At 44.1% G+C, this 26,260-nt stretch overlaps 2 protein-coding genes across 4 annotated transcripts in view; both read right to left on the bottom strand.

The window, feature by feature from the left end:
* LOC132005909 (caspase recruitment domain-containing protein 8-like) overlaps positions 1 to 1,722 on the bottom strand; it is a 34,954-nt gene extending 33,232 nt beyond the window's left edge. Inside the window, 1 exon segment of the mRNA XM_059383421.1 lies at positions 1,635 to 1,722. The gene's annotated coding sequence lies outside the window, so the exon portion shown is untranslated.
* Positions 896 to 25,284, bottom strand: LOC132005910 (caspase recruitment domain-containing protein 8-like). Of its 3 annotated transcripts, none has more exons than XM_059383425.1 (14): positions 25,205 to 25,284; positions 23,008 to 23,088; positions 21,103 to 21,220; positions 19,757 to 19,885; positions 18,002 to 18,136; positions 15,638 to 15,694; positions 15,330 to 15,385; positions 13,241 to 13,391; positions 12,224 to 12,447; positions 11,891 to 12,153; positions 10,002 to 10,127; positions 9,511 to 9,652; positions 7,975 to 8,019; positions 896 to 2,874 (listed from the first exon to the last, which is right to left on the bottom strand). In XM_059383425.1, exons 3-14 carry the CDS (start codon positions 21,180 to 21,182, stop codon positions 2,603 to 2,605), a joined length of 1,680 nt encoding a protein of 559 aa, XP_059239408.1. In that variant the 5' UTR covers positions 21,183 to 21,220; positions 23,008 to 23,088; positions 25,205 to 25,284; the 3' UTR covers positions 896 to 2,602. The 3 variants fall into 3 exon arrangements, with proteins under 3 accessions (XP_059239408.1, XP_059239407.1, XP_059239406.1); XM_059383424.1 differs by having other exon boundaries at positions 23,029 to 23,088; XM_059383423.1 differs by lacking the exon at positions 23,008 to 23,088.
* Positions 25,285 to 26,260: the final 976 nt, after the last annotated feature.

The following is a 26,260-nucleotide window of genomic DNA, read 5'->3' as shown; positions in this document are numbered from 1 at the left end:
TCAAAGAGCACAAATCTAAATAAATCCATACCCAGATCTACCATAATCCAATTGCTGAATACTAAACACAAAGAAAACAAATCTTGAAAACAGACAGAAAAATGATACATTACATGTAGGGAATCAATTTGAATGACTGCAGAGTCCACATGACAAACCATGGGAACAAGAAATAAATGGCTGAAGAAAAGAACTGTCTCTATAACCAGCAAAAATATCTTTCAGGAATGAAAGTAACATAAAGACATCTTCAGATGAGGGAAAGTTAAGTGAATCCATAGTCAGGAGATCTGCATTAAAAAAAAATTGTGGGCGTGCCTGGTTGGTTCAGTCTGTAGAGCCTGCAAGTCTTGACTTCAGGGTTGAAAGTTGCACCCCATTTTGGGTATAGAAATTGCTAACAAAAATAAAGAAGTTTAAAAAAAAAAAGAATCACCAAAGGAAGTTCAATGAAATTAAGAATACGAGGATTACAGGAGGATCCACAAAATTGGTATATATCAGGGCACGTATCATCGATGATACTCCTTATGGGTCCTTAAAACATACTCAGCGATTGCAAGTGAAAAACAGGGACATCTGGAGGTCTCAGCTGATTAATCATCTGACTCTTGATTTCAGTTCAGGTCATGATCTCAGAGTCAAGAGATCGAGCCCTGCCTTGGACTCCATGCCCAGCACAGAGTCTGGCTGACATTCTCGCTCCTCGTCCTCTCTCTCTGCTCTCCACATCCCCATGCTCTCTCTGTATCTCTCTCTAAAATAAACAAATAAAATCTTTCTTTAAAAAAGAGGGGAAAAACATTAAAACATTTTTCTGATTAAGACCTTATTATATACAGAGATAATATTGAAAGCAACTGGGTCATAGAGTGTACCACGGTCAAAATGGTGCTAAGGTTTCTAGATTCCATTTTAATTAGCACACTATGGATATGAGGACCAACGCATTCTGGATGTATCTTTCCATCTCTAACACAACCACTAAAAAATACACAACCACATAGCCAAAGAAAACAAAATAGATAAATTAAGGTGGAATACTAAAAACTCTTTAAATAAGCCCTTAAAAAGCCAAAAAGGAAAGATGGGTATGCAAACCAAGAGAGAATAAACAGAAAACAAATACTAAAATGGCTGACTTGGGGTAACTCCTAACCTTTCAAGAATTCTGTTAAACGTAAAGAGCTGAACATACCACTTAACAGATTTTCAAAATGAGTTAAAAAAACAAAAGCCGGGGCGCCTGAGTGGCTCAGTGGGTTAAGCTTCTGCCTTCGGCTCAGGTCTTGATCTCAGGGTCCTGGGATTGAGCCCCGCACCGGGTTCTCTGCTCAGTGGGGAGCCTGCTTCCTCCTCTCTCTCTCTGCCTGCCTCTCTGCTTACTTATGATCTCTCTCTCTGTCAAATAAATAAATAAATAAATAAATAAATAACAAAAGCCAACTGACCCAACTCTAGGCTGTCTTCTACAAACTCACTTCAAATACAAGGAAATAACTGGGCTCAAAGTCAGAGGATAGCATTACTTATGTCACGCAAACACCGGTCCAAAGGCAGCTGGGACACATACAAAATGGCAGGGTCCAATGGCAGAACCCCAGTGTCAGGCTCTGTCTATTTCTGTGACATACCTGCCAGGAGGGCCTCCCTCACAACCACCGGATGCTCCTCCTTTTCCCCCATGCTGCTTCTGTGGACACCATTCATCCATACTCTGCCTCTGCGATCCACCGAGCTGTTCCATGAAGTTGTGTGACCCAGAATGTGCCCGTCCCTGGTACCATCCTATATACCAGAGACCAAAGGTTTTCTGCCAACTTTGGCATTTGCTTCCACTCCTGAGCTCTATTCCCTCAAGGGACTTCATCATCCTAGTAGAAATAGCAACGGATAAAATGTTAAAGACACAGTGTATTTTTTTAAAATATCAAAATTTGTGAATGTCATGAATGCCCTCAATAGGGAGTTCTGTAAGCCTTTCTAGATTTCACTGTGAGCAGGTAACAGCTCAGATGTAATGTTCACTAGAATTGCTTCTCATGTGACTCAGGAGAGTTGGTCTCCCTGGGCCCTGTCAATCATAACCACACCTGGTCTTGCCTTCCTCTGCCCAGATTTCCAAGAAATAGGTCAATGGGTGAACTGGGAATTTTTTTTAAATTTGGCTTAAAAAAATATTTAGTATGATTATTGCTACTCTCTTGAGATTTTGTTGAGGGGAAGATATGAGGATACAGAAATAGATATCTGTGTAGTTACACATCAGTCCTCAATAAAGCCTGTGTGATGGCTGGGTGTTACTAACCACTTTTGTCTTGAACAATGAACTCAATGATCACATGCCCATTTATCCATTTTCGTTCTTTTTTTCTTTAAGATTGATTTAATTTATTTGAGAGAGAGAGTGGGAGGAGAAGCAGAGGGAAAGGATCTCAAGCAAACTCCGAGCTGAGTGCAGAGCCCAACATAAGGCTCAATCTCATGACCCCAAGTTGAAATCAAGAATCAGACGTTTAAACAACTGAGCCACCCAAGCACGCCTGTTTATCCATTTTCAGTGCAGAACATGGGATTGTCTCTTCCTGAGTATTGGCCTGAGTCACTGTTGTAAACTCTGCTGGCTAAGGTAGGACATCAGGTAAGGATCTCTTTGCTGAAGGCTTCTGAAGAATATCTCCAGGGCCTGGGGCCCTTTCTTCTCCACCATCCTCAGCAGGGTCTCATTCTTCCTCTGCCGTGTTGGAAACTGCTGCACCAGCTCCTTCTCTTCCTCGGTGAAGACCCCACTGTCCTGAAGATCATCTAGTACTCCGCTCAGGTCCCCCAGCCTGGCCTGCAAGTGCCGGTGGTTCTCCTTCATAAAGGCCTCAGCTGGACACAAGAAAGAGTTGCAGACTCAGAAAAGGACAGATCATTTAAGGTGTTCAGGACCTATGTCCAGCTTAATATCATCTATCTATTTCTCTTTATTTCTTTCTTAGGCTCCAGAGCCAATATAGATCTCAACATGGGGCTTGAACCCATGACCCTGAGTCAAGAGCTGAACTGAGATCAAGAGTCAGACACTGAACTGACTGAGCCACCCAGGCACTCCTTAAAGACATATTCTGTGTGGAGATGTTGCTCATTGTGTTTTGCATGTTGCCCAGATCTTACACACACACAGCCTATGCAGTCCTGTCCCAAGTGACCCAAGATGTGCAGTCAGTTCTCAGGGTCTATGAATTTAGGGAAACTTCAATGATCCCTCTTCTTCAATCCAATCCCCTCCTTCCTAAACTTTGAGCACCTCCTCTTCTTTACTTTCTGGTTTTCACTGGAACCCTAGAGACAGCTCTATCTTGTTCTACATTCATCTATTCATCCTTCTAACAATCTTGAAGTTCATACATTGGTACGCATGATACCAGAGGTCTAGGTACAGTAGACTAGCTCCCTACTCTCAAGAGCCTTCCGATAAACTAGTAGAAAGGGATTTATTTAGCTGGCTAAGTACAACACAGAAGGACCAGAAGCACTGGAGAGAAGGTATTTCATGCTGACTCAGGGTACTGTTTGGTGCCTGCCTGCATATAATTCCTGTGTGACCTTGGCAGATTGGCTTTTGGATTTTTTTTTTTTTTTTTGAGAGAGGGACAGAATGAGCATGAGCTGCGGGAAAAAGGCAGAGGGAGAGAGAGAGAGAGAGATTTAAGCAGGATCCATGCCCAGTGCAGAGTCTGATGTGGGGCTCACAACCCTGAGATCATGACCTGAGCCAAAATCAAGAGCTGGATGCTTGGTGATGAGGAGCAAGATGGTTGAGGAGTAGGAGACTAAATATCATCAGGCCCCAGGAGTTCAGCTAGATAGTTACCAAAACACCTACAAACTCAAAAGGAAATCAAAGAGGAGAGAAGCAGCAAGTCTAGGAACAGAAAATCGACCACTTTCTAGAAGGTAGGACACGTGGAGAAGTGAATCTGAAGCGATGAGAAGAGACCAGGGGTGGGGTTGGGGGTGCTGATTCCCTGCAAGCAGTAGAGCAGCAGAGCATGAAATTGGAACTTTTAGAAGTCTGCTCCACTGAGGATCATCACCCCAGAGGCTAAGTGGGGGGTGGAGCCCTCGAAGGGACGGTGTGATCTAGGACCCACAGAGTCACAGAAAGACCAGGGTTATCTGAATGTGACAGAGTCCCCAGTATCAGAGCAGGGAAGTTGCAACAGAGATGGAGCTGAGGAGGGACTTTCAGCTTGGGGTTACCTTAAACCATGATCCACAGCACAGTTGGACCACTGCTCTTCAAGCAGGGACCCCATAAGTGGCAGATCTGGGGACACCCCTCCTTCTTCCTCTGGGAGGAGTAGCATGGGGCATGGCAGGAATCTGCTGGTTTTGGAAACTCCAAACGGGGCCAGGCGCCCAAGATAGAAATGCTCGGTCACAAGACAGGTGAGCTCAGAGTGCAGCCAGAGGCCAGGGAGACGGGAGTGATTGACTGCTTTTCTCCGAGGGTGCACTGAGCGGGACCTGAGCTCTCGGCTCCTCTGGCGGGAGACTGGGAGGCTGCCATTTTCATTCCCGTCCTCCAAAGCAGTATAGAAAGCATTCAGGGAACAAAACTCCAAGCGTGAACCTTAGCAGATTGCTTAGCCTGGCCACTGCCACAGGCGGTGCAATGCCACCTCTGGCAAAGACATTTGAGAATCATGGCAACAGGCCCCTCCCTTAGAAGATCAGCAAGAACATCCAGCCAAAACCAAATTCACCGATGACTGAGAACTGAGAAACGACACACGGAGATCACTGAGCTAGGGGAAAGCAACACATAGAATTCATTACTTTTTTTCCCATGATTCTTTAGTCTTTCAAGGTTAAATTTTTTAAATTACATTTTTTTAATTTTTCCTCTTTCCTATTTTAATGCTTTTTAACTATTTTATCTTATCAATACCTTTTCAAAAATCTTTTAAAATTTTCATTGTTATAGTCATGTTCTATCCCTTCATTGTATTTAGCCTTATTTTTAGTATACATATAGGTTTTTCTTTCTTTAAAATTTTGGGATACAGTTTCTTCTAATAGATCAAAATAAAACCTACATATAGTAAATGGCTTTTTTTTTATAGCAGCAAAGTCCACAATAGCCAAATTATGGAAAGAACCCAGATGTCCATCAACGAATGAATGGATAAAGAAGATGTGGTTAATACACACAATGGAATACTATGCAGTCATCAAAAAAGCCCCAAATCTTGCCATTTGCAACGATGTGGATAGAACTAGAGGGTATTGTGTTAAGCGAAATAAGTCAGTCAGAGAAAGACAATTATCATATGATCTCTCTGATATGAGGAATTTGAGAGGCAAGGGAGGGTTATGGGGGCCAGAGAGCGGAAAAAATTAAACAAGATGGGACTGGGAGGAAGACAAACCATAAGAGACTCTTAATCTCAGGAAACAAACTGAGGGTTTCTGGGAGGTCGGGGGAGGGATAGAGTGGCTGGGTTATGGCTATTGGGGAGGGTATGTGCTATGATGAATGTTGCAAATTGTGTAAGACTGATGATTCACAGACCTGTACCCAAAAGCAAATAACATACTACATGTTAATTTGAAAAAAAATCGTATGCTTAACCTCACTTAGTTGCCCAGGTGCCCAAAAACATGATTGCTTTCTATGTACAACTCATGCATCTAGAACTTTTGTTCTAAACACAGTAGCTCAGATCATCAATGCCATATGCCGCCATAAACAAATAGCTTAATTTAATGATGTAATTTCTGTGAAGTCTTGGTGTTTCTATTGAAAAGTCATTGGAGGGACATCTGGATGGCTCAGTCATTGGGTGTCTGCCTTCAGTTCAGGTCATGATCCCAGCCTCCTGGGATCGGGCCTGGCATTGGGCTCCCTGCTCAGCAGGAAGCCTGCTTCTCCCTCTCCCACTCCCCCTGCTTGTGTTCCTTCTCTCTCTGTCTCTCTCTCTCTCTCTCTCTCTCTGTGTCAAATAAATAAAATCTTTAAAAAAAAAATTCAAGTTATTGGAGGTGCTCATTCCATGACTCCTCAATTTGAATGAATAAAGTTCCTCTCACAGAAAGATGCTCAACTTAACCTATTCTTGCTGCCTCAACTGTTCTCACCCCACCCATTTCTTTAGCAGTTTCTATTAAATCTTCTTCAACGGACATAAACTTCACTTTTGTCCTCTCTCCATGGTGTACACGGAAACTTTTCAACTCCCTCAAGTTTAGATCTGAACTACCCATCTTATCCTCTCATAATTCCTCTCATAATTGTATCACAACTGTATTTTGATAAGCACTGGGAAATCAACTTCACTGTTTTCACCTGCTGTAATAGAAACCCCATGAGTGTGGGGGGTGGTGTCTGTCTCAGGCTACGTTCCATACAGGACCGCTACCACTGCTGTGTTCACTCTGATGCTCCTCCATGCTTTTCTGTGGAAGCCAGCCAAAGTGCATTGACAGGACTAGACAGAAGTGATGAATATTTGCCATGCAACAGGCATTCCATAAGCTGCATTTGTCTCCATGATCATTTTTATCACCATAATTCCATAGGAGAAAAATGCAACCATAGCCCTTGGCTCAGAAAGGAGGGGATGACTAGACTTTCAAGCAAAGTCTTCACAGAAGAGTTAGTATCAGAGGAGGATTTTGAGGAGTAGGATTCTGGTATTAAATACAAGATGCCACCAGGCCAAAGGGCAAAGAGGGGGAGAGAGATGTCAGGCTTCACAGTGCATGCTGGCCAGAATGAAGATCTGACTCAAGACGTGGGCTGGCAGCCGCTTCTGAAGGGTGTTCTAGAGAGAGCACACGAGGGTGGGTTTCATCCTTCTGACACCAGGTAGCTCTCGCTCTAGAGCTTGTAGAAGAGGAAGGGTAGAGACGTGTTCTTGGTGCTACACACTCACCACCTACATAAACCCTTTCGATTTCCTTTGTGAAATCATCTTTACGTCATTCTTAACTGTATCTGTGGTTGGGTTTGAACCCAACTGCAACTCCAGGCGTGGGGTCTAATTTTCTGTAGCTCATCTGCCTCTCTGGGCCCCCTGACCATAACACCAGCTGGCCAGGAAGTGGGTTTGTGCCATTTCAAGCCAGTGTGACACCTGAGGAGTAAGAGGAATCAGGGGATGTTCCCTTTCTCCTCCTGGATGATCTGTTTTGTTACAGGAGGCCTGTCACTTTTACTGTGTGGAGACTAATAATCAAAGCCAACAGCACAGAAGGCAGAATGCAGTCCTCTGAATCTTGACTGTTGTTTTATTTTTCTTTTATTTTCAAAAGGCTTTATTTCTTTATTTATTTTTAGTAATCTCTACTCCAAGTCATGGCTTGAACTCACAACTACACAATATTAGGAGTCACATGTTCTTCTGACTGAACCAGCCAGGTACCCCTTGGCTCCTTACTTTGAATAATTTCTTTCTCTGCTACCTATCAATTCCAGTAACCTTAACCAATTCCCAGCTAATCCCTGTTCTCAACTTTCACAACAGCCTCCTAACCGACTCCCACTTCCTGTCCATTCCACACCCACAGTCATCCACACTGTTCAGAACAGTGAGTGCATTGCTACCCACCTTTCCTGAGTCCCCCTTTGCCTTCAGCCTAAGGACCGAAAGAGTTCAGCCATCACCCTTCTGCTTCCAACTTCTGTTTCTTGCCTGCTCTGGTCTCATGTGTCCTCCGTCCCTCTAAAGTTTCATCTCCAGCCATATCGAACTACTTTCACTGAGACTTCCTCAGATGCAAGATATTTTCCCCAATAAGACGTGGTTGCATGCTCAGAGTCTGCTTATTAAACCCTCCCATGAATTCGCTCAGGTGGCTCAGACTCCTTCTTTGTGTCCGACCACACTCAGTCTCTGTAACTGAAGAGAAGGTAGGATCCCTCACTGAGCCACCTCACACCCCTCAAAACCTCCTGATGTTTGGTGTGGACACTGCACTCACCTGAGACGGGAGAAGGCGGTGATGCAGCATAAAACTGGAGCTCCACTAGGAAAGAAGGAAAAGTTGGAAAATGAACCATTTACCTTATTTAGTTTTTCTTTTTCTTTTTTTTAGGTATTGTTGTTTCTTGTAATCTCTACACCCAACATGGTGCTCAGACTCCCAACTCTGAGATCAAGAGGCACAGGCTCTTCTGACTGAGCCAGCCAGATGCCCCTCTGGTCTTTGATGCAATGCTTTAAAATAGTTTGATTCCATTTCCTGGGTTAAGGATCCCATTGGAACATTGATATACCTAATGGAACCCAATTAAGTAGAAGGTCACTCACTGCCCACCCAGGAAATAAATCAGAGGAAGTAACAGTTTTTCGAATATTCTATTTCTATTTCTAAGCCAATATGTGAGGAAATGTGAAAGCTTTGATAACATTATCACACTGTGCTACATAAATCATCCTCCAGGCAAATGTATTTTAGACACGAAATACCATCATGAAGCGAGTAGGTTTTGACAATAAGTGATGATGTTCTTTATTTTTTTTAATATTTTATTTATTTATTTGACAGAGAGAGAGATCACAAGTAGGCAGAGAGGCAAGCAGAGAGAGAGGAGGAAGCCGGAGGAGAGAGGAGAAAGCAGGCTCTCTACTCAGCAGAGAGCCTGATGTGGGGCTCGATCCCAGGACCCTGAGATCGTGACCTGAGCCGAAGGCAGAGGCTTAACCCACTGAGCCACCCAGGCACCCCAGTGATGATGTTCTTTAAACCCTATAATACTGGGATTGTGATGGTGCAAAATTTATACGTTGAACACACATATAAGTTGGTGGGAGATTTGCCGATTGGAGCCACCATTTGGGAAAGTCACTAGAGTCTGTTTACCATGAAGCTTTCCACATGGTCTTTCAAAAGCCCTGCTGTTCTTTGAAGTTCTGATCAATTCTGCATCCTTCCTTCAGCAGCTGATTATCTCTATATATGAAAACAACTATAAAATTGCCCAGGACATAGAATTAAATTGACTTTCTGGGGGCACCTGGGTGGCTCAGTGGGTTAAGCCGCTGCCTTCGGCTCAGGTCATGATCTCAGGGTCCTGGGATCAAGTCCCGCGTCGGGCTCTCTGCTCAGCGAGGAGCCCGCTTCCTTCTCTCTCTCTCTGCCTGCCTCTCAGTGTACTTGTAATTTCTCTCTGTCAAATAAATAAATAAAATCTTTTAAAAAATAAATAAATAAATAAATAAATTGACTTTCTGTTCCTTCTGATTCTTATAATTAGCATTTCCTGTTCACTGCCTCCTACGTATGAGAGCATCCAGTTGTTGATAGCAACAACCATCCCTATCCCAGGCAAACTTGACGAGTGTCTACACTTTTGTTTCAACTCAACATGGACTCTAGGCTGGCAGTAGATTTATTTTCTTCTCTGGGATGGGACCATAAAAAGACCTCTCCTCTGACACACTTCACTACAACACAGAAAAGAGGTGCATAATTTGTTTTTTTCCCCCCAAATTTAAACTCCATATTTTTACCTACCTGGCTTCACCAAAGTGCGCCAGACCAAAGTCTTGTGTCTTTTGTCCGTAACTTCAAGTATGATTGGTTCCTCCATCTTCCCAGCAAAGACTTTAGAGAACACCTGGATTTCCCCAGGACTCCTGTAGGATAATTTCAACTCCTAGAAGAAGCACAGCACTTGAATTAAACTATCATGGCATTGAGGGCAGGAGTAGAAAGGCTTGTTTGCCTGCAGTGAACTGGTCACTGAAATATTAGCCATTTCCTATACAGTCTTGTGGCTGGTTGAGGGGAGACCAAAGGAGAATGGTCAACAATCTTTTAAATTTACAATTTTAGAAATTAGTATTATTCCATGGAAAGAAAGGTAGCCAAGCTCCTATCAGGATATGGTTCAGAGAATAATCACGTGAGCTACTAACCCTCCCCTGGTCTTCCTTTAAAAAAAAAAAAAGACAAAATATTTTGAAACCCGAGTGAAATTTGAGTTACATTCAAATTCTACTGACCTCAGGCATTATTTCCAGGTGAGCTGAACCAGACACAATATAACGGGAACCAAAACTCAGGGGTTCCACGGGGGGTGAGGTCTGTAGACGCACACCGTGAAACTTAGTTTCTTCTTCATCTATTGCCTGAGGAAGAAGCAGCAGAAGCAAATCAGGGAGCAAAGCTAAAAGTAAACATATGCTTCTAGAATGAGGGATTTTATTTTTTTTAAGATTGACGAATACCCAACTTTTGTAGCAACATGGACCGGACTGGAAGAGATTATGCTGAGTGAAATAAGTCAAGCAGAGAAAGTCAATTATCATATGGTTTCACTTATCTGTGGAGCATAACAAATAGCATGGAGGACATGGGGAGTTAGAGAGGAGAAAGGAGTTGGGGGAAATTGGAAGGGGAGGTGAACCATGAGAGACTATGGACTCTGAAAAACAATCTGAGGGTTTTGAAGGGGGGTGGTGGGAGGTTGGGGGAACCAGGTGGTGGGTATTAGAGAGGGCACGGATTGCATGGAGCACTGGGTGTGGTGCAAAAATAATGAATACTGTTATGCTGAAAATAAAAAATAAATTTAAAAAAAGATTTTGTTTTTAAGTAATCTCTGTACACAATGTGGGGAATAAACTCACAACTCTGAGATCCACAGCTGCATGTTCCTCCAACTGCCCCAGCTTGGTGCACGAGAGACATGTATTAATAAAATTTTCCTGCTGGTTATCTCAGAGCTAGGGATTTCTTTCATTTTTGTTTGTTTGCTTGTTTTTTCCTTGGCGGGGCAGAATGGGCAGAGGAAGATGGAGAGAGTGTCTTCAGCAGGCTCCAAACTCAGCACAGAGCCCAACTCTGGGCTCCATCTCAAGACCCTGAGATCATGACCTGAGCCACACTTAACCAACTGAGCTACCAATCACTCCCCCCACAAAGGGTTTCTTTTTATTACAAATCTCTGTAGAGTTTGATTTTTCTTTGTATAATGTGGCAGGGATCGCCTAAGTGTTCCTCAAATCCGGGGACAAAGAGGTTTCCTCCTTGTGCCTCGACAGAGGACCATTGCTGTCTGCAGCTGCGTCTATGAGGGACGAGGGTAGAGACGACTTCCCTCCATCGTGAGGCTCCTGCTCCATGAGGTGACAGCCACCTGCCCACCAGCAAGCAGTACAGCAGTGACGTCACCCCAGAGAGACCCAGAAGCAGAACAGAAGAGACCTCAGAGCTCTCTGAGGATCCACCCACGATACAGAATAGAACTCAAATAACAAAATAATAATAACATTCGACAAGTCTCAGCTATAACTCAATACACACTTTCTGGAATTAACAAGCAAGAATTGCTGTTAAAAACAACTACAGAAGATGCTCTTATCAGTCCAGTTAGTAAATACTCTTGGTGGGTAGCGATCAGGTCGGGGCAGGAAGGGGAAAGAAGCTGGTGATGTCCACTTCTCCATCTGGGTGCTGCACACATGGTGTGTTCACTGCAAAAATTAGGGAGCGATCCATTTATCTGCGTATTTGATTCATGTTAAAAGAAATCCATAGATCCATTTAAAGGAAGGGTGTCCAATGCTGAAACATGAGTTTCATGTGAGCATAAACGATGCTCAGTCAGTTAAGCGTCTATCTTCAGCTCAGGTCATGATCCCAAGGTCCTGGATGGAGTCCTCCATCCACCTCCTTGCTCAGCAGGGAGCTGGCTTCTCCTTCTGCCTGACACTCTCCCTTCTTGTGCTCTCTCTATCTCTCTCAGTCTCTCTTTCTCTCTCACTTTCTCTCTCCTGCAAATAAACAAAATCTTAAAAGAGAAAGAAAGAAAATAAAAGGAACAGAAGCACAAGGTCCAAGGTTGTAAGCGGATGGGTAATTCTCACTTCTCCAAATCTGCCAACCTTACCTTCGTTAGCAAGGAGTCACTGGGGATAAGGTACAGGTGAAATTTAGTATCTTCAGGGTAGAAGTGATAATAGAGCAGTGCCGTGGAAGTGATGGGGACTGAAACACGAGCCCCACTAGCCAATCTCAGCAGGATTCCCATCAGAGAGAAGCTGGGGTTTTCCAGGACGGCATAGAAAGACTCCACTCGGGCTGGTGGCTCTAGGACCATACCTTCATCCTTAAAATGGGCAACGTGGAACCAAGACATATCGACCTCATTTGCTGTAGGACAATGAAAAAGGGCATCAGACAAGTTCCCCACCAGCCCCACAGCCCCCTCTCCCCTCTTTACCTGGCAGGGAGATGATGTGAGGGAGGTGGATTTCAGCGATGACCCCCTCGGGCTCCACGGAGATATCAAACAGTGGGCCTGCCACCATCCACTGTTTCTCGTGCTGTAACTTCATGTGTAGACTCCAAGAATCCAACGCTATCCTCACGGTCACTGCAGCTGTTACCAAGAATCCGAGGCGTGTCGCTGGCCACAAATAGAAGCCAGCCATGGGGAAGTGGACGCTGAAAGGAGCCAGAGTGATAGTCATGCTGGGAGAAGACCAGGACTTTGATTTTTTTTTTTTTTTGGATTTTATTTATGTATTTCAGAGCGAGTGAGTGAGAGAGCACGAGCTGGGGGAGCAGCAGAGGGAGAGGGAGAAGCTGAGCAGGGAACCTAACCTGGGGCTCATTCCCAGGACCTCGGGTTCATGACCTTAGCCAAAGGCAGACCCTTAATCGACTGAGCTACCCAGGCTCCCCGGGTCTTTGATTAAAGAAGAAAAGTGTGGAGGGATATGGTGTTTGTGGAGCAAAGTTCAAGACCCCTCTGTGGCTTTCACCACATTAGAACACTCTGGCGAGTTAAAGACGCTCTGAGGGCCCACTTTCTCTATATTCTACATGTGGTGAAATTAAAACACCAGCTCAGGGGCACCTGGGTGGCTCAGTGGGTTAAGCTGCTGCCTTCGGCTCAGGTCATGATCTCGGGGTCCCGGGATCGAGTCCCACATCGGGCTCTCTACTCAGCAGGGAGCCTGCTTCCTCCTCTCTCTCTCTCTCTGCCTGCCTCTCTGCCTACTTGTGATCTCTCTCTGTCAAATAAATAAAATCTTTAAAAAAAATAAAATAAAAATAAATAAAGAAATAAAACACCAACTCAGTGCATAGGATCAGAGAATCCTGACAAAATTTCCAATGTTGAAGGGGTGAATCGCATACCTTATCATGTAGGTGTGTACATGTAAGTATCACACAGCACATACTTCCTTTATGGGAGAATTGTATTGAAACAACCAACTTCTTCAATTCTTACCTGTATCTGTTTGCACTCTCATCAATCAACTCAATATCCACATTTCCTTCAGGTCCCAGAAACTGATAACTATGACAAGCTGGTCCAACCCCAGAAAAGAGTTTAGGAGCCTCAAGGGGCACTAGTGTCTTCTCTTCCAAGCAAGTCTCTTCTGAAAAATACACATTGTACATGTCAGATTGGATTTGTTGGAAAAGGCCTAAAGGCGTTCTGGATTTTGAATTACACATGTGCTGTTGGGAATCCAGATATCAGAGAGAAGAGTATGGAGGGAGAACAAGGGGCTTTGGTCTTGGAATCCAGACAAAGAAAGGCACAAGAATGTTCTTGGTCACTACTGAAAATGAACCCCCAAATTTAAGAAGGAAGTGAGGCTGGATGGCTTTGTTGGGGAGCAGTATTCACCTAGGGCAGGAACCACGGCAACTAAATTTCTACATGGTCCCAAGCAGCAGTTAACACCTGATGCTGGTGGGGGAACACAAGTCCGTAAAAGGAGCAAGCATGAAAGCTTAAGAAGGAAAGTCACAACTCTTCACCCTAGTGTTCACCGCCATCCAACCCAAGGCACTGCAGACCATCCTCTGGTTCCCCCAGCATTTCCACCACCCAACTGGGAGAGTCTTCCCAGCAGCACTTAGAGACCCTCTACGCACGCGCTCCCGGATACCATTCTTTCTGCTCAGACTCTGGGTGAGGATGATTTGCATAGAACAAATATCTGTACCCTGGATGATAGAAGTCTCTGAAATACTGTGCTCGGAGAAAACTGATTTATCAAGAATTAAAAATGATGGAATCTCATTTGGCAGAGAGTAGGGATTTGGGATAGGAAAAAGGAAAAGTCTCAGACGGTTACCTAACCACTCTGAGACTTTTTTCTCCCATGTCAGATAGACTAATGCTACCCGCACCTTATAGAACTGCTCTGAATCTTGGTACTAGCTGTGTGGCACCTCCAGAAAATAGCACACGGTGTCAGCCGTTCATGTGAACACAGATGAGCTTCCCCCAACCTCGTGGCAGGTAAGCACAGGAGCTGAGCTGAGCACCAGGACACAGCCAACACCAGTGCCCTGCTCTCCAGAATCTCAGGTGGCTTTCAAACTACTTCACACCAAGTGGGACAGTTTCCAACCATGAGCACTTAGAAGTGGAGTGTGTAATGACAGGATCTAGGAGAGTCGAGTCGGGTAAATTTTTCCAACCCAGTGAACATCGGCTGGTATAGTGCTGAATTTGAAGATGGAGCATGTAAGAAAGTCCTAATGCTGAAATGAGGTCATAAGAAAGAACTCTTAATCCAATAGGACTGGTGTCCTTGTGTCCTTATATGACAAGGAAGAGACACTAGATCTCTCTCTCTCTCTCTCTCTCTCTGGATACACAGAGGAAAGGCCATGTGGGGACCCAGGGTGAAGGTGACCACCTACAAGCCAGGAGAAGAGCCTTCATCAGAGACCAAATCTCCCAGCACCTTGATCTGAGACTTCTGGCCTCTAGAATGATGACAAAATTAACTTCTTTTATTTCAGTCCCTTCATCTGGGGTATCTTGTTATGGCAGCCCTAGGACACTCATAGAGTAGGAATGTCTCCCAGCCCAAAGCCTGTCAAAGTACAAATGTCACAAAGGATCAAGATCATTAAGCACACATTGCTTATGTTTTGAAGTCTTAGCATGGATTAGGGTAAAAGAAAACAAGCCCCTTTTAATTAACCCAAACACAATCCTACGCTGTCACACCTCACCTGGAAGATTTCTCTCCTCTAAGTTTGCTTTATTTGTCTTGACACAGAGTCTAGACGATGCATTCACAGAGTTCCTTAGATAACAAAAAGGGAATATGTAAAATGTCCCTAATAGAGTGTTTAGAATATGGAATCTATTCCAGACATTTTATCCACGATGGCAAGTACTTCGTATTCCCATTTAAGTTGTAGGGAGGATGGTGTTAGAGCTAAGGAAAAAATGCTTTTGATTGTTACTACCCCCAAAGACTTCAAACTGTCTTCTCCCCATAAAAACACAGGACATTTCCATCAGCCCACTATACACCCCTGGCTTCATCTCTATATTAGACAATTACCTGATTCTTGTGTCTGTGAAGATTCCTGGTCTGCTGATTTGCTACTCCCTGGGACCCTTGCATTTCAAAAATAAAGAAAATATTAGAAATCAGTTCAGAAGGGAGACTGACTGGCTCAGTCATTGGAACATGTGGCTCTTGATCTTGGGGTCATGGGTTTGAGCCCCATTTTGGGTGTGGAAATTACTTAAAAATAAAATCTCAAAAAACTAATCAGTTCACCAAAGTAAATAAATAAATAAGTAAAGGGGATGTGATTACAAGCTAGAGGCCACTAGCCAGGAAGGGCCATTTAAACATTCAATTACCTTCTTCTCAATGAGGTTACCACCAGAGCACGGGTTTCATGAAAACCACCACTCCACCTAAACCAAAAGGGGAAAGGAAAGGATTCACATCAACATCATCATCATTGGACACATAGATTCAGGCAAGTCTATCACCACTGGTCATCTGATCTATAAATGTGATGGAATCGACAAAAGAACTATCGAAAAATTTGAGAAGGAGGCTGCTGAAATGGGAAAGGGCTCCTTCAAGTATGCCTGGTTCTGAAAACTGAAAGCTGAACTTGAATGTGGTATCACCATTGATATCTCCCTGTGGAAATTCAAGACCAGTAAGTATTATGTGACCACCGCTGATGCTCCAGGACACAGAGACTTTATCAAAAACGTGACTACAGGCACATCTCAGGCTGACTGTGCTGTCTTGATTGTTGCTGGTGGTGTTGGTGAATTTGAAGCAGGTATTTCCAGGAATGGGCAGACCCGTGAGCATGGCTTAAACATCCTTAAATAAACACCTTCTGGCTTAAACACTGGGTGTAAAACAACTAATTGTTGGTGTTAACAAAATGGATTCCACTGAGCTACTCTACAGCCAGAAGAGATACGAGGAAATCATTAAGGAAGTCAGCAAATACACATTAAGAAAATTGGCTACAACCCCAACACAGTAGCATTTGCACCAGTTTCTGGTTGGAATGGTGACAACATGCTGGAGTCAAGTGCTAGCACGCCATGGTTCAAGGGTTGGAAAGTCACCCATAAACATGGGAACGCCAGTGGAAGCATGTTGCCTGAAGCTCTAGATTGCATTCTGCCACCAATTTGTCCAACTGACAAGCCCTTGCATCTGCCTCTCCAGGACGTCTATAAAATTGATGGTGTTGGTACTGTGCCTGTAGGCCAAGTAGTGACTGGTGTTCTTAAACCTGGCATGGTGGCCACCTTTGCTCCAGTCAATGTTACAACTAAAGTCAAGTTTGTTGAAATGCATCATGAAGCTTTGAGTGAGGCTCTTCCTGAGGACAATGTGGGCTTCAATGTCAAGAATGTATCTGTCAAAGATGTTCGTCATGGCGATGTGGCTGGTGACAGCAAAAATGACCCACTCATGGAAGCAGCTGGCTTCCTGGCTCAGGTGACTATCCTGAACCATCCAGGCCCATCAGTGCTGGATTTGCACCTGTGCTGGACTGTCACACAGCTTACACTGCTTGCAAGCTTGCTGAGCTGAAGGAGAAGATAGATCATCATTCTGGGAAAAAGCTGGGAAGATGGTCCCAAGTTCTTGAAATCTGGTGATACTGCCATTGTTGATATGGTTCTTGGCAAACCTGTGCATGTTGAGAGCTTCTCTGATTATCCTCCTCTGGGCTGTTTTGCTGTTCATGCATGAGACCAATGGTTGTTGTGAGTGTCATCAAAGCAGTGGACAAGAAGGCAGCCAGAGCGGGCAAGGTCACCAAGTCTGCCCAGAAAGTCAGAAAGCTAAATGAAGGGGCACCTGGGTGACCCAGGTGTTAAGCATCTGCCCTTGGCTCAGGTCATGTTCCCAGAGTCCTGGGATCAAGCCCCGCATCAAGCTCCCTACCCTGCAGGAAGCCTGCTTCTCCCTCTTTGACTCCCCCTGCTTGTGTTCCCTCTATTGATGTGTCTCTCTTTGTCAAATAAACAAATAAAGATCTTTTAAAAAAAAAAAAAAAGAAAGGTAGGGGCATCTGGCTCAGTGGCTCAGTGGGTTAAAGCCTCTGCGTTCAGCTCAGGTCATCCCAGGGTCCTGGGATCAAGTCCCCCATCGGGCTCTCTGCTCAGCAGGGAGCCTGCCTCCTCCTCTCTCTCTCTCTCTCTGCCGGCCTCTCTGCCTACTTGTGATCACTGTCTGTCAAATAAATAAATAAATAAAACATTAAAAATAAATAAATAAATAACAAAAAGAAAGCTAAATGAATATTATCTCCGATACCAGCCTCCCCCGTCTTAATCAGTGGTGGAAGAAATGTCTCAGAACTGTTTGTGTCAGTTGGCCATTTAAGTTTAATGGTAGAAGACTGGTTAATGATAGCAATGCATTGTAAAATCTTCAGAAGGAAAGGAGAATGTTTTGTGGACCATTTGTTTTTTTTGTCTGTGTGGCAGTTGTAAGTTACTAGTGGTTTTTTAAAGATTTTATTCATTAATCTGACAGACAGCGATCACAAGTAGGCAGAGGCAGGCAGAGAGAAATGGGGAAGCAGGCTCCCCACTGAGCAGGGAGCCCAATGCAGGGCTCGATCCCAGGACCCTGAGATCATAACCTGAGCCAAAGGTGGCAGCATAACCCACTGAGCCACCCATGCGCCCTAAATATCTATTTTTTTTTTTAACTGTCTTTCTTTTTGGCCATACCAAGACAGAAGTCCAGGAGGGATATGCAGTGTTGGCTCTCCTGTTAACAGTTCTTCAGATTCTGAAGAAGGACAAACCTGGGAGCTGTTGTTTGACGTCTTAAAAGTACTGCTTAGAGATTCTTCACAATATCCACTGGAAAACAGAAAGGAAGTTGTGTTAGGAATACAGCGTGGTGGCAGTCTGGTGACAGGACAGTCTCTGTAGCATGACTTTATGTCATTAAAAGCCCTAGACCCCATGCTTCGTCTTCAGGGAAACCTTCTCTCAAGCCCCCATGACTCCATCTCACCCTCATTATAGTGGATTCAGCTGTGTCTCTGTGTCCCGCTCCACATTGCTCTCTCCATCCCAGGGAAGCAGAACTCAGTCGATTCTCAACACCTAGAACCTGCTGTAAGGTATTGTTTCCTAATAGGTTATTGACCTAGAAGACCTTGTTGAGAATTTTTGGGAAAAGAGAAGATTCCTAGCTAATATTCTGCCCTCACCCTTCATTGGTTCCCAAGAAAATGGGACCCTATTGTGATTGAAATTCCAGGACATCAGTGAGATTATGTATGTGTTGTAAGGACCCACGCAGTACTAATGCTCTTCTCTGCCTCCCGCCTCCACGTGGTGAGGGACCCATGAGGATGCTAAGAGGGAAGGAAATTACGGATATCAGTCTTGTTTTCTTCTTCCACTGGGGATCCTCATCCAGATATGGAACTGGAAAGCCCTAAGCTAAGTACTTTCTTCTTCACGCTTGAGAGCTGGTCTCTGGTCTCCCTGGACTGGCTGGGATCAAGATTGAGGTTAGGAGCCAGAGAGTGTCCTTTGGGCCAACACCTGCACTGTGTAACATGATAGCTACTAGCCCCACAAACCTATTTAAATTTACTTTTTAGGGGCGCCTGGGTGGCTCAGTGGATTGAGCCGCTGCCTTCGGCTCAGGTCATGATCTCAGGGTCCTGGGATCGAGCCCCGCATCGGGCTCTTTGCTCAGCGGGAGCCTGCTTCTCTCTCTCTCTCTGCCTGACTTTCTGCCTACTTGTGATCTTTCTCTCTGTCAAATAAATTAATAAAATCTTTAAAAAAAATTTAAAAAAAATAAATAAATTTACTTTTTAAGTAATTAAGTTCAGAAATCAGCTCCTCACTTGAACTAGCCCTATCCCAAGCACCCAAACATGACAAATGGCCAGTTTCCATATTAAACGCCCTGGACATGAAATATATCTATCATGGCAAGAATGTTATTGATAGCTCTGACCTTGATCACCTACTATAGTCCAGCTGACTAGACACCGCATTGAGTATCTCCTACCGGCTCAACCAAATGAAGTGGGTCTTTGAGAAAGGGTGGGTAGACAAAGCAAGACTGAGGAATTCTTGTGTTCAGCAGCAGCATTTTCCAGCCCGACAAATATTACCTTGATCAAAATCTGTATCGGAGTGAATAGTACTGAGTCAAATCAATTTCCTGACCCTGACAATGACTTCTAATGTAAAAGGTGTTACCAACAGGGAATGCTGGGTTGAATGTACATTTTTGTCACTTCTGTATTTTTTTGCTACTTCCCATGAGTCTTAAACTATCTCAAAATAAAAAGTTATAATGATAAAAAAGAAAAAAGAAATATGCTGGTTTTATGCAAATAATCTAAACGTCTTTGCTTTTCTCGTCTTTGTCTCATAGAGACTGAGGGACAAGAGAGAGAAGAACAAGATCCAAAATCTTCCATTTTTCCCTACTGATTATCTGTCCCTTACCTGTCAGAACGTGGAAAGGGCAGGCTAAGAAGAGACAAAGGGAGCACGGCCTTCCGTCCCCGACCTGACTTGTAGTTGAGCTCTCGGGCTGGTTCCTCTTTGCTTCCAAAGCAGCACCACCCGCACAGCCTGGGAAGACACAAGGGATTTGTAATTTGATTGTGCGCAAAGAACTTGGTTGTGGGACGGTCTCTTTGCTGTGATGGAGAGGACGTAGCACAAATTGGATGTTCCATCTTCAGAGAGGATGTTCGCCCCAGGATCCACTTACATCACACTGTTAACCCTTCCTCTGTCCCTGTGCAGCAGACAGTGATGTCATCTCGGGAGACATGCCTCACCGGACTCTCAGCCCTTTAAGTCCATCACATCTATATGTAATACCTGCAAAGACTGGCTACAGACCCGTACATAACTTGTATAACAATATCACGTACTAGTAACGTAGGGGGTGTGAGAAGTCCCTGACTCTCGTGCTAACCTTCACTCGTCCTAAACAGGAGGGAACTTTTATAAAGTTACATGACACTGGATGAACTATACTTCCCCCAAAGCAACAGCTCTTTAGTGTGAGTTGGTCGTGACTACAGAGACCAAAGAGATAAGAATCCACAATCTGGCAAAGCCATTTCCTAGAACTTACACTCGGGGCAAAATTGTGGCTTCATTCTCTGTGTTAAGTATTAGTTTTCCAACTTTTGAATAAGGATATAACACAAATCCTTGTAGTGATTAATCATAGAAAGGTAATATTACTTAGTACCCAAACTGGAAATCATTGTGTTCCCGGAGAAAGTAACTCGCTCCAGTGATCCTCCTTATTCCCTGGCCTGTGGGAATACTACACACGCCATAGTAGCTGAATCTTTGGTCCACTTCATTTACTGCAAGTTCTAAGACAACGCAAAAATGTGCATGAATTGGTCACAGATGAAACATGAGCCTCTGAAAGCATGTTGATGGGGAGGAGCAGAAGAACTCATGGATGGAGCTTAGTGGGTTTGCCTGGTGCCATGGGGTGGTCAAAAGCATGGCCATGGTGTCAGAGAAAGAGCTGGAGGAACATCCATAGACTTGCATGTGCTCAGGTATGAAGTCGTGTGGTCAGAGTCAAGGTCATATTACCCCACGATGGAGAGAAGAAGTTGAAGTAATACATCTAGGTGCCCAGGAAGGTGTTTCCCTTCTGGAATGATGAGATTGTGTGAATAAGTAAAACTGTAAGCAGAGCCTTTATTTAAGGGAAAAATAAATAATAAAGGCCACAGAACTCAGAATTTTCTGCAGCAATAATGAGATATAGAGGAATCAAAGCCATCAAGAGCCCTCAAAGGGTAGATACATACCTTCTCCATGTCAGACAGCATCTCCAGGATCTGTCAGAAGACATCTCCTGGATCTCTTCCTTAAATGTATCTTTTCCCATTTATCAGCTGGTGTGTTTATCTCCCTGCTACATTAACCCTGAGAAAAGAAAAGAAAATTGTATCCAAGTAAGTTGGAAGAACTTGCAGATAAATGTTAGCCATTATATCTCCACACGATAACCAAAATTGTTTATTGTCCATTCAATAGAAATACATCAGTTAAAGTGTTTCCAGTAATGGTAGGCACTTGGGAGAGAGACCCAGAAAAGATTATGAAGTTGAAAACACGTTTTATTTTATATAAAACTCTGTATGTGCTAATATAAGAGATACAGAAACAACTCCCAGATCAGAGACATGGTATCACCAAGATGGTGCTGGAGGAGACCCAGCCTCCATCCCCCTGATGAAAATCACAAATACGCAGCTATCCACAAACAAAGCCAGCTCTGGGAGACATCTGGAATCCACAGAAGAATTTGCAGCAACACAATGGGACAAAAAACTGGAGGAAAAAAAAAACACATAAAATGAGAAGGAAGAAAAGTTTCATTTTGCACACACCACCTTGCATCTTTGTTATGGAGAGGGCTTTGTTTCTTAAACCTCACGAACCAACCTCTGCTAGCTTCAGACTTGTCCTATGCAGCCCCCACACCTCTCTCAGCCAAAAGAAAATGGAGGAGAGTCAGGGCCTTGCTCTGGATGAGGCTTTGGCTTAAGGTAATGTTGGGGCTGCTTTGATCTTCCATTCAGGCCATTAAACTTTCTCCACATAGCAATAAGGGTGTTTCTCTTTTTTATTGTCCATATGTTCCCCAGAATAGCACTTTTCATTTCCTTCAAGAACTTTTCATTGAATGCACAACTTAGATAACCGGAGCAGGAGGCCTGGCTTTGGGCTATGTCAGCTTTCTTCATGCCTTCCCCAGTATCCTCACTTCTAGCTTTCAATTTAAAGTAAAAGACGTAAGTGACTCTTCCTTTCACTTGAACAGAGAGGCCATTGTTGGAGTATTAATGAGCCCAATTTCGACATTGTTGTGTCTCAAACACTAGGGTTATCCAAAAAGAGGGAGAGAGATGGGGAGAGGCAGGCCAGTGGAGAAGTCAGGACACATACAACATGGTCACAACATGACCATTAAGTTCATGGTCTTTTAAGGGCAAGGTTCATTACAACAGCAATGTTGCAGGATTGCAGGGTTCTTGTCTCCCAGAGTCAAAGAATGATGCTCGTGCACTCAAAAGGGTGAAGTGAAGGAAAAGTTCATTAAGTGAGAAGGTGAGAACAGAAAGGGAAGGAAAAGCTCTCTAGAGTGAGAGACCCAAAGGTTTGCCACTCAAGATTTTTACAGCAGGTTTTTTTGTTGGAAACTTGACTAGGAGGTTTGTGGCCTTTTTGGTTAAGTTCATTTGGCATCTTGGAAGAATAATTTAGAATCCTGCTGGGTAAACATTCTGTTTTGCTTATTTTCTGTGGTAGTCCTACTGGAAGTCCTGGGAATCCCACCAAAGAAGCAGCCAAAACTATTGTGTCAATTTTTCTGAAGTTTACCTCAAGTTGTCTAGCTTAGGCAAACAACTTTTAAAGACAATCAGAACTAGATTTAGCATGTGTAAAAGTGGGATATTGAAACATAATTTCCTCTATAATAACCCTCATTGTTTTTTTTTTTTAGAGATAGCCAAATCAAGACAAATTTGTTGACAAAACAAGTCCAATTTTAACAAGCTTGTTTTAATTATTTACATAAGTTCAGCAAGAAGAGCAATTGGCCATACAGAGCTTTTAAAATTTGCATGGCTGGAAGTTTTTCCAAGGAATCTCTAGTTTGAAGTCTTAGTAGCCTCTCCAGGCCAGAAGCCAAGCCAAGCACTTACCACCAGGCATGTCAGCAATACCTGCAGATTTGGGTGGATTCCTCTTCATGAGGTCCCCAAAGTATCCTGAGGTTCCTACACCTGCCAGGAAGTAACATTCTTTACTCACCTGGTGAGGCTGCTGGAAACCTGTAAGCAAGGTTTCAGGCCAACAGTTCTAAGGGGCTTTATGGCTCCACATTTCATAAAGTCGACCTCAGTTCCTTAAAGCTCTCTGGTCCTATCTGAGTCTGTGTGTGTCTATCTCAATTACAACATTCCAGTCAAAGCCTTGGCAAAATAACCCATGTTTCCAATGATGTCCTATTCCTAGGAGACCAGAATCTTACCGAACTTATGCAAATAACTATGATTGCCATGGAAGAAAGAATACTTATTAAGACCTTTTGATTTTCAGAGGGTTCAAGTAGAGAGAAAAGTTAACTCCTTCAGTTTGTTGACAAACGCATACATTTCTGGAGTCATGGTTTTCTTAAGAGAAAGTTTTTTTTTTTAATCTGGAAGACTAAACATTAGAGAACCTGCAATGTTTTGAACAAGAGTCCCATGTTACTAATTCCTGTTCAGTTTTTTTTTTTTTTAAGATTTTAGTTATTTGTTTGACACACACACACACACAGAGAGCACAAGCAGGGGGAGCATCGGGCAGAGGGGGAGAGAGAAACAGACTCCCCGCTGAGCAGGGAGCCCTGACCCAGGGCTCCATCCCAGGATTCTGGGATCATGACCCAAGATGAAAGCAGATTCTTAACAGACTGAGCCACCCAGGCACCCCCAGTTTATTTTTTTTAAGATTTTATTATTTATTTGAGATAGAGAGAGCAATGATGGGGGAGGGGCAGAGGTGGAGGAAGAGGCAGGCTCTCCATGAGCAAGGAGCCCATGAAGGTCTCCATCTCATAACCCTGGGATCATGGCCTGAGCCAGAGATAGACATTTAACCAACAGAGCCACCCAGGCGCCCTGGACATATAACATTTTTTTTACTAAAGATTGTATTTATTTATTTGACAGACAGAGATCACAAGTAGGCAGAGAGGCAGGCAGAGAGAGGAGGAAACAGGCTCCCTGCTGAGCAGAGACACCCCCCCCCCAATGCGGGGCTCGATCCCAGGACCCTGGGACCATGACCTGAGCCAAAGGCAGAGGCTTAACCCACTGAGCCACCCAGGCTCCAAAAGTTAGCTTGTTTAATATAGAAGTTTTAACTAAGTAATCAAAGACCTGAAAAGAAAAATTAGAGAAACTGATTTTCCTGGGCAGATAAAGAAAAAACAACTTTGTTTACATTTTCTCATCAAGAGTAGACCAACGATTTAGGAAAACTTCATCTTTTGAAGAGAGAGAAAGCAGAATTTCAATCTTCTCCCAATGCACCTTTAAAATCCACTTATTTCAGGACATCTGGGTGGCTCAGCCTGCTTCTCCCTCTACCTGCTGCTCCCCCTGCTCGTGCTCTCTTTCCCTCTGACAAATAAATAAAATCTAAAAAAATAAAATAAAATAAAATCTATTCATTTCAATCTAACTACATCCTACTACATACGAATTTTTTCTTCCAGGACACCTGGGTGGCTCAGTAAGTTAAGTGTCTGCCTTCAGCTCAGACCATGACCCCAGATTCGATCCTATTGAGTCCCGCATTGAATCCCACATCAGGCTCCCTGCTGGGCAAAGAGCTTGCTTCTCCCTCTGCCTGCTGCTCCCCCTGCTCATGCTCTCTCTGGGTCAAATAAATAAATAAAATCTTTAAAAACAAAACCATGAGCCCATTTGACCTTCGGTAAATCTTAGTAGAATAAAAGTTTCACATTTAACGTTGAAAACTTTCAAGCCGTATTTATTTTAATTAAACCAACACACTTACATTACTTAAAACACCAAATTATATTCCACCTGAATTCTTTTTTAGAAGCCCATCAGTTTATTTTGTCGATTTTTTTAAACAACATTTCCCTCAAAGTTACATTTTTCTAAGCTCTTCAAATATTCCCCCTAATTTTTTAAAGACTTTATTTATTTATTTGGCAGAGAGAGAAAGCACAAGTAGGCAGAGAGATAAGGGGAAGCAGGCTCCCCGCTGAGCAGAGAGCCCGATGCAGGGCTCGATCCCAAGAGCCTGAGATCATGACCCGAGCTGAAGGCAGAGGCTTAACCTACTGAGCCACCCAGGTGTCCCTATTTTGTCGATTTTTACCTGAGATGCTGGTGGGGAAATCTGAAGTGAACAGTGCCCCGAAGGCCAGTCGCACGCATGACGGTACAGAAACAGGAAGAGGAGGGGAGAGGAGGCAGAAGACACAGATTCTGCCAGAAGGCAGAAAAAGAAGATTTCCGGTTCTAAAACCTGTCAGCCCAGACAGATGAGCAGACGCAAAATTGTGGACATTTGTTTCTCCTCCAAAGTGGAATCAGGAGTCCGTGTCAGGCCAGAGAAGACAGGGAATGGCCCAAAACAGAGGGAGTTTCAGCAGCTGCTTAGGAGTGTTCCGTAAAGCCCTAAGCTAGACTAACCAGAGGCAGTGGGTTCCAGTGGGAGTCACTGCGATGGAAACGAGGGTGAAGCCAGTGTAGATATTAAGAGGAACAACGAGAGAAAGAGAGAGAGAGAGAGAGTCGGCGTCCCCTTTGCTTGGGTGGGCCTGGGTTTATTCTGAGGAGGTCTATTGGCTCATGATCGCCCAGCATGTCAGGAGGGAGTTTATTGGTGGAACTCATTCCGGCAAACACATTTTTTTTAAGATTTTTTAAATTTATTTGACAGAGAGAGAGCAGGAGAACACAGAAAGGGGGAGTGGGAGAAGCAGTGCCCCCCCCCCGCCCCCATGCCCTGCAATGAGCAGGAACCCTGGGATCCTGCAAGAGACCCTTAGCTCAGGGTCCTGGGGTAAAGCGATGAAGGTACCCCAGGTCCATGTGCCTGTGTCCCGATAGATCCTGCTGGGGCCATGCAGTGTTACAGGAACTCTGGCCTTTCACAAATTTTGCAGTCCGAATGGTTTCCCGTGGGTTAAAAGGCACCCCAAGGGAGAGCCCTTGGGAACTGGAGAAGAGAAGGTCCATTACCAAAAAAATCCTTTTGTGACCCCCGAGAAGTTATGTTAGAAGTTCCCAGTGTCAAAGCGACCGAGGCATCCCCTGAACACAATCACGCCACCATTAAAGGCCCCATAGGAGGCATGCTAGTGTCCCCCGCCCCAACCCACTCCCAGCTTCCCCACTGCTTCCTCTCCCTGCTCACGCTCTCTCTTGC

The sequence above is a fragment of the Mustela nigripes genome, chromosome 17, assembly GCF_022355385.1.
Source record: "Mustela nigripes isolate SB6536 chromosome 17, MUSNIG.SB6536, whole genome shotgun sequence".
Taxonomy (NCBI): Eukaryota; Metazoa; Chordata; class Mammalia; order Carnivora; family Mustelidae; genus Mustela; species Mustela nigripes.
This window is presented reverse-complemented; position numbering and strand designations above follow the sequence as displayed.

Coding starts and splice junctions, on each gene's coding strand:
- LOC132005910 (XM_059383425.1), bottom strand. CDS start 21,182: ATGGGAAAAGATACATTTAAGGAAGAGATCCAGGAGATGTCTTCTGAC. Junction 15,695..18,001: donor CCTCCTGGACTTCTGTCTTG/GTATGGCCAAAA, acceptor CTTTTGGTTTAG/GTGGAGTGGTGGTTTTCATG. Junction 10,128..11,890: donor GTGACTCCTTGCTAACGAAG/GTAAGGTTGGCA, acceptor CTTCTTCCTCAG/GCAATAGATGAAGAAGAAAC.